The sequence below is a fragment of the Scyliorhinus canicula genome, chromosome 25 (genome assembly GCF_902713615.1).
Source record: "Scyliorhinus canicula chromosome 25, sScyCan1.1, whole genome shotgun sequence".
NCBI lineage: Eukaryota > Metazoa > Chordata > Chondrichthyes > Carcharhiniformes > Scyliorhinidae > Scyliorhinus > Scyliorhinus canicula.
In genome coordinates this window covers 9,356,238-9,368,543 of record NC_052170.1, presented here as the reverse complement: position 1 = coordinate 9,368,543, position 12,306 = coordinate 9,356,238, and the positions used below count along the sequence as shown (strand labels likewise).

General features: G+C 46.2%; 1 protein-coding gene across 1 annotated transcript in view; it reads left to right on the top strand.

The window, feature by feature from the left end:
- The window catches only part of kri1 (KRI1 homolog), a 49,913-nt gene extending 44,029 nt beyond the window's left edge, over positions 1–5,884 (top strand). The window contains 4 exon segments of the mRNA XM_038784621.1: positions 1,140–1,204; positions 1,713–1,808; positions 5,290–5,560; positions 5,563–5,884. Of these exon segments, the coding sequence (XP_038640549.1) occupies positions 1,140–1,204; positions 1,713–1,808; positions 5,290–5,560; positions 5,563–5,787 (657 nt within the window). The 3' untranslated portion in view covers positions 5,788–5,884.
- Positions 5,885–12,306: the final 6,422 nt, after the last annotated feature.

The following is a 12,306-nucleotide window of genomic DNA, read 5'->3' as shown; positions in this document are numbered from 1 at the left end:
AGATGGGTTACTGCAACAATCAGTGATGGTTGTCATGGGTCATGACAATTTAATTCCAGTTCGAACCCACGTCCCCAGAACATTAGCCTGGGCCTCTGGATTACTCATCCAGTGACACTGCTCCTATGCCAGTGTTACATTGTGTACTTGGTGTTGCCCTATTATGTATTTTCTTTTCATGTACTAAATTATCTGTTTGAGCTGTAGGCAGAAAAATAGTTTTCACTGTACCTCAGTACACGTGACAATAAACAAATCCAATCCCATCCAATGCCAGTCTCCCCCCTGTTGTCCTAACATTTCTTTATATGGCACGGTGTCAAATTTTGTTGGCTAACGCTCCTGTGGACATTTTACTACATCAAAGACTGTATATGCAATTTGGTTGTGCTGCTTGTGAGCAGGAACTGGTTTTAGGGAGGCACTGATGAAGACTTCAGAACAGTGTCACTTCTTTTCTCTTCAGTGAGTAGTGCATGGCCATGGACAATTGTTGAGGTGACTTTTTAATATGCACTTCATCCTTGAGTTAGATTAACCCAGTGATTAGATTATTTCTGAACGTGCCGCCCTTTAAGTTTTGTTGAACCAACATGGTAAGAATGGAGTGGCTGTGCTACTGAACTAGGAGCCCAGTGTGTCCATATTGCCAGTATGGCAAATTATGGAGTCAATAAGAATGGTAATTCTGTGAGCTGGTGCAGAAAAATTGCCACAAGAGCTATGGGACTGTTATTAAAAGAATTCACTGCAGGTAACGGAACATGCCACCTTTCCCAGGTTTAGCCTGTATATGGTTCCCATCCCGCACTGTGATTGACATTAAGTACCCTCCGAGGCGGGCAGGTTAACTCCTCAAATGCTATAGCCGTCGCTATGAAGCAAGCTCCAGCACTCAGTCAGCAGCTGGGGATGGATTCTTGCCAACAAAACCCACATGGGAGGAATGATCGATTCCTCTGTGTGTTGACATTGTCCATACATCTATGACAGTTTCCTCTGCTTCCTGAAGGGTACATGTCATGATTTCACTTAACGCACAGAACTGAGGACATCTCCACCAGCAGATTTGCAATGAGCTTTGTGTGCGAGAGCAGCTTGACAACCCAGCGGTGAAACGTTTTTCTTATTGTTTGCAGATTTTGGCAGCGGATGATAAGGAACTGAATGCTTGGTGTTCGCTAAAGAAAACCTGTCAGTTCAGGTCAGTGAGTAAAAGTGAAACAAGGGCCTGCAGTGCTGCCAGACACGTTCTGTGCCTGGTCGTCTGCAGATTGTGAAATGTACAGTAGAGCAGGCTTGGGTACAGATCCCAAGTCCACAGTCCCAAGTCCTGCAGGAGCGCAAACATTTACCGTTCCTAGGTCTGTTCCTTGGCACGGTTAGGATTTCCCAAACGTGACTTTTTTATTATAGTCGTTGCCTCATTTGTGGGAACATCCATGATTGTGCAATCGAGATTTTGGTAAAAATGTGCTGGCAGACCAGGAAGATCGAAACCTTGATCCCCGGGTTTTGCTGAGTAAGCTGATCTAAGTGAACGTTCACCTGTATGCGTTATGACCCCATTAAAATACATGAATGTACCCAGAAGCATTCAATGGCTTCATAAAATTAGCACGAATGAGTAAACTGTGTGTAAATTAATTGTATAAATGTGTACATATACGGATACATGAGAACCCAATAAAAAGAAAGTTATATTTTAACAGAACTGAGAAGGAAGAGCTTCATGACCTGAAGATTTACAAGCAGAAATCCCAGAACCTGCGGAAAAAACAGCAGATCTTTCAGTCTTTCGCTCAACAGTAAGTGTAATCCACTGACTGTACCAAATGTTGTCAGCAGTCTTCATAATTGCGACAACTAGATTCTAGAAAGGAAGTGGTGGCTTCAACAAGTGTATCGTAATGACTAAGTGTTTGCAGGGTATTTTGACAATAAACTTGCATGTCATTTAGATTTTTAAAAACACACACCTAATATCCAATTTTGCGTTTAGTACTCAGAGGAGTGAGCACTCGCCCAAAATAGCATGCCCTACATTTCATTTATATGTATATTGCTGTTAAAAAGAGACATGCTCTCGAAGCTTTTCATTTTGCACTCATCAGATCAGAATCGCAAGAATACCAAATTTCAAAGTGAGCAGCACAGAGAAAAGGGTGCTGAATGGTTGCCAAGTGGACTCTGGTCGAGGTTGGCATGGAGAATGCACCAGGCAGCAGTTATTCCCAAGCATTTGTTTAAATTCAAACCAGTCAAATCGAATCTGATTGGTCGAGGTTGCCATGGGGAATGCCCCAGTGAAATATTGTCCCCTAAAAACTTTGATTAGTTGAAGAATGTGTAATGCCTGGACATATTATTTCTTGTTGATAGAACACAGGGCCGTGCCTGTGAATATATGTACCTTCTACTGAGCTGAATGACGAGACCAGCTGATAATCTTAAATTAATTTGTAGCACACTTGGGATTGCTGTGTGAGTGCTGCCCAATCACAGAATTACATCTAATGTTGGGCCCTTATGTTCTGTGTTTTGCAAGCACAGGCTTTTAAAAAAAAATAAAAAATTTAGAGTACCCAATTCATTTTTTTCCAATTAAGGGGCAATTTAGCGTGGCCAATCCACCTACCCTGCGCATCTTTGGGTTATGGGGGTGAAACACACGTAAACACGGGGAGAATGTGCAAACACCTCACTGACAGTGACCCAGAGCCGGATTCGAACCTGGGACCTCGGCGTCGTGAGGCAGCAGTGCTAACCACTGCCCCATCGTGCTGCCCTGCAAGCACAGGCTTTTGAGTATGATCCTTAGTCTGTCTGTTGCAAATGGCCAAAGAGATGTACTGTTTGATATGGCCCACTAGTCATTGGGACCCATGGCATATCTGGCATCATTCCAGCAAGGAAATTCATGCACCACATTACTCATTTGTATGGTGGCCAGAACATCCTTTTGGCTTGATGGCACTGTCCTGTTATTGGAAAACACTACTCGTATTGCATAGTAGTAGTGTAAAAAGGCTACTTTTTCATTATTCGAGACAGTTTGCCCTTCCAGGGTAACTTGAGGTAGTCTGAGCATAATTTCAAGACCGAAGGTGACGGCGTCAGACCCATTAATAAGTTTGCACAATATACAGTAAGCAACGATCTGATCAGGGTCATCATTATCCCGCAACATAGATAAAAGGTACAGGAGTGGGCCATTTGTCTCTTTGAGTCTGCTCTAGCATTCGTTATGATCATAGCCCCAAGAGCTCTATCTAACTCCTTGAAAACATACAATGTTTTGTCCTCAACTGCTTTCTGTGGTAGAGAATTCCACAGGCTCACCACTCTCTGGGTGAAGAAGTTTCCTCTCATTCCTGTCCTAAATGGTTTACTCCGTATCCTTAGGCCTCATACATCAGTCCTGACATTCCAGGAATCCTCTATAGCAAGAATATCCTTCCTCATATAAGGAGACCAAAACTGTGCACAATATTCAAGGTGTGGCCTCACCAAGGCCCTGTATAATTGCTGAAAGACACCCTGCTCCTGTACTTGAATCATCTCGCAATGAAAGCCAACATACCATTTGCCTTCTTTACCGCCTGCTGCACCTGCACGCTTACCTTCAGCGACTGGTGCACAAAGACACTCGGGTCTTGTTGGATATTCCCCTCTCTCACTCTATAGCCACTCAGATAATCCGCCCTCCTGTTTTTGCTACCAATATGGATAGCCTCACATTTATCCACATTATTCTGCACCTGCCATGCATTTACCCGCTTAACCAAGTTCTCCAAAATCACACTAAAGCATCTCTGCATCCTCTTCACAGCTCATCCTCCCACCCAACTTTGTCATCTATAAATTTGGAGATATATTTAGCTCCCTCATCTAAATCATTGATATATATTGTGAATAGCTGGGGTCCTAGCACTGATCCCTGCGGTACCTCACTAGTCATTGCCTGACACTTGGAAAAAGATCCGTTTATTCCTACCCTTTGTTTCCTGTCTGTCAACTCAATATAACAATTGGGGACATACCAATGATTGATGGATTGTATATCAAACAACACATCTCTTCAGCTGTTTTCAACAGGCAGAGTACAGACTGTACTCAACCATCCTATACTTGCAAAACTCAGAACGTAGGGTCTAAGGTTAGATGTATTCTGCCATTGAACAGCACTTACATAATACTTAATCTTGAATGTAATAATTGCGCTAAAAACCAATTAATGGGGTATACGAGTTCGCAATGGGGCTCATTATGCATGGTAGAAGCTACATATATTCACACGCAGGGCCCCATCGTCTAATCAAAAATAATGTGTCCAATAATGTGTTGGGCAGCAGTGTAGCATAATGGTTAGCACAGTTGCTTCGCAGCTCCAGTGTCCCAGGTTCGATTCCCGGCTTGGGTCGCTGTCTGTGCGGAGTCTGCACGTTCTCCCTGTGTCTGCGTGGGTTTCCTCCGGGTGCTCCGGTTTCCTGCCACAGTCCAAAGATGGGCAGATTGGCCGTGATAAATTGCTCTTAGTGTCCAAAAAGATAAAGTGAGGTTACTGGGATAGGGTGGAGATGTGGGCTTGGGTAGGGTGCTCTTTCCAAGCACCAGTGCAGACTTGATGGGCTGAATGGTCTCCTTCAGCATTGTAAATTCTATGATCTATGATCAAACATTGAGCCTTTTTTAAACTAAACTAAAGCATGGGGGCCAATGCGAAAAATAAGTGCCGTTAAAACGATAGACAACCAATAGCGTGCTCAAAGGGGCAGCCATGCCAGTTCAAAGGGCATTGTTGCTAACTTTCGAGCTTCTGCCATCGCTGCAGCTGACCAAGTGTACGCCCTGTTTATATGCTGTGCTTTTTTTTTCCACACCCAAGACATTTAAACCTCCTTTTTGAATTGGTTCGATTAAGGATTGATGGATAGGTGTACGAACAAGGGTGGCAGGGTAGCACAGCGGTTAGCACTGTTGCTCACAGCGCCAGGGTCCCGGGTTCAATCCCTGGCTTGGATCACTGTCTGTGGCGGAGTCTGCACGTTCTCCCGTGTCTGCGTGGGTTTCCACCGTGTGCTCCAGCTTCCTCCACAAGTCCCGAAAGATGTGCAGTTAGACGATTTGGACATTCTGAATTCTCCCTCTGTGTACCCGAACAGGCGCCGGGGTGTAGAGACTGGAGGATTTTCACACTAACTTCATTGCAGTGTTAATGTAAGCCTACTTGTGACACTAATAAAGATTATTATTATTAACTGGAAACACACCATTGCTGCTTTGCAGGGAAGACGAATCACAGAGGAGCGAGTCAGCTGCCAAAACCAGGCTTGGGAAGAAGAGAAGGGATAAATTGAAAAAGCCACAACTTGCGGGAGAGGAAGAAGCTGCGGATGTGGCCACTGAGCCAAGCCCAAAGAGAGTGACTTTGGAAGCTGAGAATGCGCAACCGGACCACGAGGAGGGTGAAGATGTCTTGGTGGTCAAACCAAAGGGCAGTACGAATGCAGAAACCCCCGAGGAGGAGGGACCCGGCGAAGGGCAGGAAGAAGAAAACCTCCAGCCCCTCCCATTGCCCACCAAAAAAAATCAGCGCATCTAGTGGGGAAAAGGAAGAAGTTTGCTAAGAAAAATAAGCTCCTCACTTCCCAGGTGCAGTTGGGTGGACATTTGTTTAGTGGCAGGAGACTGAAGGCGTATGGACTAAACCCACGCAAACTGAAATTTAAACAGATAATTAGAGAGCGGAAGAAGAAGGAGAAAAAGAAACAGAAGAAAGACTGATTTTGTACTGAGCGAGATTATTTTATATGATATTATGAAAATGAAACTGGTTTGCTATCACAGGTGGTCCAATAAAACGGCACAATCTTTTATCTCCTATTGTTGATACTTTTTTTTGTATTTGGTGCAATAGGAAAGGATGGAAGAAAATTCATGAATGAGGGGGGGTCACGGGGCCACTGAAGGGTATTTTGTTTTATAGAGTTATTACAACGCAGAGGAAGGCCTTTTGCCCCATCAAGTGCATGCTGGCACTTTGTGGAGCAATAAAATCAGACCCATTCCCCAACTCTCTTCCCCATAGCCCAGGTTTAGTTCCTTGAAGCGCCCATTCAACTTCCTTCCGAGATCATTCGCCGTCTCTGCTTCCGCCACCCTCGTAGACGGCGAGTTCCTGGTGATTATCACTCACTTTGTAACTTCCTCACATTCTCCCTCCCTCACTTGCCCAAACCTTTAAATCCGTGTCTCGCCTCCCCATGATGCTTGTACCAGGAGGGTATTGGGAACCACTTTTCTTTGTTGACCTCAACTACTTCGAAATTGTGCACTATATATTATCGATTCCCTGCTTGGGTCACTTCTGTGCGGAGTCTGCACATTCTCCCCGTGTCTGCGTGGGTTTCCTCCGGGTGCTCCTGTTTCCTCCCACAAATCCCGAAAGACGTGCTGTTAGGTAATTTGGACATTCTGAATTCTCCCTCCGTGTACCCGAACAGACGCCGGAATGTGGCGACGAAGGGCTTTTCACAGTAACCTCATTGCAGTGTTAATGTAAGCCTAGTGACAATAAATATTAAGTAGAAATTTTAAAAAAATATATTTTTATTATTTTTCACATTTTCTCCCAAATTTATACCCACCAACAATAAACAATAATCAGTAACAAATATGCCAATCCCCATATCAATAACAACGATCCCATCCTCCTACCAAACCCCAAACAATAGCCTGCATGTTCACACAAAAAATGACAAAAAGGAATTGGGGATCACCCATGGTCACCATTAATGCACACAGCCCCCCCCCCCCCCCCCCCCCCCAACTAATGTTCGATGTTATCCAGTTCTTGAAATGCATAAGGAATAATGCCCATGAATTGTAGAACCCCTCCATCCTTCCCCTCAGTTCAAACTTAACCTTCTCAAGAGTCAAGAATTCAAACAGGTCCACCCCCGCCACGGCACAGGGTGGAGAGGTTGCTCTCCAACCTATCAGGATCCACCTTCGGGCGATCAATGAGGTGAAGGCTACAACATTGCCTCCGCACCCCTTTCCAACCCCGGCTGGTCCGACACCCCGAATATAGCCTCCCGAGGGCCCGGGTCCAGTTTCACATGCACCACCTTGGAAATTACCCTCCAAACTTTCTTCTAGTAATCCAGACAGGACCAAAGCATATGAACATGATTAACCCCCCCCCTCCCCCCAGCAACGTTCACACACATCTTGTACTCCTTCAAAGAATCGGCTCATCCCGCCCTCGTGAGGTGTGCTCTGTATACCACCTTCAGCTGTATCAGCCCCAACCTCAAGCACGAGGTGGAGGTGTTGACTCTCTGGAGAATTTCACACCAGAACCCCTCTATACCCTCTCCTAACTCTTTCTCCCACTTTGCTTTGATCCCTTCCAGTGGTGCCTTCTTTTCCAAAATAGCTCCGTAAACCGCTGACACTACGCCATTGTCCAGTACCCCTGTCGTCAGCACTCCTCCAGCAATGTGGAGGCCGGCTCCACCAGGAAGCTCTGCATTTAATTTCTGGCAAAATCTCGAACCTGTATGTATCTAAACATTTCCCCCTGCTCCAGCCCATACTTCGCTTCCAGCTCCTTCAATCCTGCAAACCGACCCCTAAGAAACAAATCTTTTAGTGTCTTAATCCCCTTCTCCTCCCATTTCTGAAAATTTCCATCCCACCTCCCTGGCTCAAATCTGTGGTTCCCCCAGATCGGCATTTCCCTTGACCCTGCCCCCAACCTGAAGTGTTGGCAAAACTGCCTCCAAATTCTCAATGAAGCTATTATTACCGGACTCCCTGAGTATTTCCCCGGGGCTATTGGGAGCAGCGCTGTCGCTAGTGCTTAAGTGTAGAAATGTTACAAGTAGTCGTCTGAGAGAACTCTTGGGGAACACTACTGTCTACGCTCCCCAAGTCTGAAAAATAACCATTTACCACATCTCGTGATTTCTGTTCTCGAGTCAATTTTTTTATCCAAGCTGACGCTGACACTCCTTTTCCACAAACCTCAATTTTATTAGCAAGCCTATCATGTGGCACTTGGTCAAGCGTTTGACAACATCCATTCCTTTCCCTTCGTCAGCCTTCTCTGTTACTTCATCAAAAAAACATTAATGTACTGTGCTCCGATTGTGTAACCAATTGCAATCTGGTGACTCTGCAAATTGTGGTACGCTTCGTAATCCAGGAAAAAGTGCCTTCCTTCAAAGGAACATTCTTCCTCGTTGAGGGCTTCAGAATGTTGCAAAGTCACTGGCAGACCAGGTTTGTTTCCTGCGAGTTCTGAAGGCCGATCTTGAGAGTGTAGCTGGCTGATGTTAGAATGGAAAAGATCGGTAAGCTGATTGAGTCTAGCCCTGTCCATTCAAAAAGATGGACGTGAAGCCTTTGTTATGCAGAGGTTTAATTGACGAGGGGAAATTGTGCTTAATTATGTTCCGTGGCATTCGAGGGACCAGTACGCAAGTAAGCTGAAGGAAGGCAAATAGTGCCTTGTGAAACAATGTTTTGGGGCTATTAATTCCACAATGCAAGAATGCCTGGATGAGCGCAGCTCCAACAACACTTGAGAAGCTCAACACCAATCAGGCCAAAGCAGCCTGCTCAATTGCTCCCCCTTCCACAAACATTCACTCCCTCCACCACTGGCAAACTGTGACAGCCAAGTGTACCAGCTATCTGATGCCCTGCAGGAACTCACCAAGTCTCCTTCGTCAGCATCTTCTAAACCCATGACCACTACCATCTCGACGGGCAAGGATGGCAGATACCTAGGAACCCCACCACCTGAGAGGTCTCTCTCCCAGGTCACTCTCCACCCTGACTTGGAAATATGTCGCCATCCCCCCCGCCCCGCCAAACCTACACTTTTAGGATTGTAGCTGTTCAAGAAGACAACTCGAGGGCAACTAGAGACTGGCAATAAATGCTGGCCTAGCCAGTGACGCCCACATTCTGCAATTTAATTTTCAAAATGGTACCTGTGCCCCATCAATATCATTGCCTGCTCGAGTCCAAATTTTGATTAAAGCACTTTCCACAGAAACCGTATAAATTGGAAGTTTATCCCCGCCTCCCCCAAATGCCATTGCTCATCTTACGTAAAAGGTAATGTTAGGCCCTGGGTCACTGTCCGTGTGGAGTTTGCACATTCTCCCCGTGTCTGCGTGGGTTTCGCCCCCACAACCCAAAAATGTGCAGGGTAGGTGGATTGGCCAGGCTAAATGGCCCCTTAATTGGGAAAAAAAATTATTGGGTACTCTAAATAAAAAAATAAAAAAATTTTATTTTTAAAAAGGTAATGTTAGAACATTAGTACAAGTATGAGCACATTGATTTACTAGATTGGTACCTGGAAGGAGCAGGCTGTCTTGTGAGGACGGGTTGGACAGGCTGGGCTTGAGTCCACTGGAGTTTAGAAGAGTGAGGGGGTGACTTGGTTGCACAACACAAATCCTCAATGGTATTGACGAGGTGGGTGCGTGGAAAGAGTGTTTCCTTTTGTGGGTGCGTCTAGAACGAGGGGTCAGTGGTTTAAAATTAGGGGGTCAGCCCTTTTAGGACTGAGACGAGGAGAATTTATTTCTCATAGGGTTGTGCAGCTTTGGAACTCGTGGCCTCGGAAGACGGTGGAGGCGGGGTCAGTGACTGTTTTTAAGGCGGGGGTACATAGATTCCTGTTAGGCATTGGAATCAAAGGTTATTGAGGGGGGGGGGTTAGATAATATATGGAATTTGAAACGCAAACATCAGCCATGATTTTATTGGTAGTCAGGATGTGGAGATGCCGGCATTGGACTGGGGTGGGCAAGTAAGAAGTCTTACAACACCATGTTAAAGTCCAACAGGTTTGTTTTGAATCACTCGCTTTCAGAGCGCAGCTCTTTCACGTGAGTGAAGAAATAGGTTCCACAAACACATATATAGACAAAGTCAATGATGCAAGATGATACTTTGAAGGCGAGTCTTTGCAGGTAGTTAAGTCTTTGCTTCAAGCCAGGACAGTTGTTAGGATTTCGCAAGCACAGACCAGATGCTGGGGGGTGAATGTAGTGCGACATGAACCCACGGTCCCGGTTGGGCCGTACTCATGCATGCGGAACTTGGCTACCGGTTTCTGCTCGGCGATTCTGCGCTGTCGCGCCTCCTGAAGGCCGCCTTGGAGAACGCTTACCCGGAGATCAGAGGCCGAATGCCCTTGACTGCTGAAGTGTTCCCCGACTGGAAGGGAACATTCCTGCCCGGCGATTGTCCCTGACTCAATCGCTGATAAGTATTTGTCATTCTGGCTTAAAGCTCACCTCTGAAATTTATTGTGCGAATGCTCAGCGTGCCTGCAAGAAATTCCACCGTCCTCGGTTTCATTTGGAGTGTTAGCTGGAGAGGGGAAATTTAAACACGTGTCAATCCCCTGTCAAACTCAAAACATTTTGCATGAGGTCTGGTGCTCCACTTGAACGGGTTGTCTTACTCTCTGGGGCCAAAGAGCAGCACTGTATCTGACCTGGTGTAAAGCCAAGAACAAACCATCATCAATGTTTGGAGGGAATGAGTTGAAAGGTCATTCTCAAGTCTGAATGATTTCAAACATTTTAGTCCTGCCTGCTGCCACAGGTAATTCACTTGTCTAATGTTCAGCTGCATCTGCCATGTTTTAGGGCGAGGTTAACGGCTCCGTGACCTCTTGGCAGTTTGTGAATTCCGACTCGGCCATGCACGGACCTCCTTCACCCTCACCCCCAGTCGCGTGTCAGTGCTTCACTCTCACTTCTCTGTGTGAAGGCCAGTGATCTTCCAGTTGGGGAACCCTTCAGCAGTCAAGGGCATTCAGCCTCTGATCTTCGGGTAAGCGTTCTCCAAGGCAGCCTTCAGGACGCACGACAACGCAGATCCGACAGGCTCTTCACCATTGGGTCGGGCGAGGATGCGGGTCCCAAATTCAGCCCAGCCAGAAAAGCGGACCGAGCCGGTGCTGTTGATTTCTTTTTGCAAAAATACACTTTATTCATAAAACATCTGAGAGAGCATTACAAACACTTCAAAATGGCCGTCACACAAAGCGCAATATTAGTCATGTTTTCCACATTCATCATGTTGCACTCTGGGATGCTTCAATATTGTGATGCATGTAATGTCCGCTCTCTCCATTCAACCTGAGTCGTATGGATCGATGGGGTTCTATGGAATAAACTTTCCCTCAGCTCAGTCTTAGACAGTGATCATTCCCCAATGCCCTTTTCCCCAATGCCCCAAGCTTTAGTGCACCTAGTCCTGGCTTTGGATTTTCCAGTCTGCAACACTCGGCCGGGGATAACTCTTTGCACTGGAAGACCAAACTGTCTCGGGCCCACCAAAGCTTCTTTCACTGAGTTGTCGATCCTCCAGCCACAGCTGATATTTGTTTTGATGTGCATCCCTGGGAGTAGCCTGTAGAGAGAGCACCACGGAGCTGCTTGGGATGAACCTAGACACAGCCCACTTCATCTCCATAGAATCCATGGGATTCCTCCAGTGCAGAAGGAGGCCATTCGTCCCATCGAGTCTGTACTGACCCTCCGAAAGGTCATTCTACCAAGCCCACTCACCCACCCTATCCCCTTAACCTCAGGCATCGATCTTGGCCAATCCACCTAACCTGCACAACTTTGGACACTAATGGGCAACCTTTTTGGAGAGAATCTCTTTGATCCATCTTTGTGGTTTCTTGTCCCATCACCATCTCTTGCACTATCATTCCTTCAGTCATTTAACCTCCCCTGCCTTCCACCCTATCACAGTTGTACCACTTTCTTTTACCCCCCTCCCCCACTGCTTCCGTACTCGTTTAGATAGATAGATAGAGAAATACAGCACAGAACAGGCCCTTCGGCCCACGATGTTGCGCTGAACTTTTGTCCTAGGTTAATCATAGAATTTTGGACATTAAGGGCAATTTTTCATGGCCAATCCACCCAACCTGCACATCTTTTGGACTGTGAGAGGAAACCGGAGTACCCGGAGGAAACCCACGCACACATGTGGAGGATGTGCAGACTCCACACAGACAGTGACCCAAGTCGAAATCGAACTTGGGACCCTGGAGCTGTGAAACAATTGTGCTATCCACAATGCTACCGTGCTGCCCTTAAGAAGAAGTTAACCTATACTCCATTATTCTACCCTAATCCATGTATCTATCCAATAACCACTTGAAGGTCCCTAACTTTTCCGACTCAACTACTTCCACAGGCAGTGCATTCCATGCCCCCACCACTCTCTGGGTAAAGAACTACCTCTGAC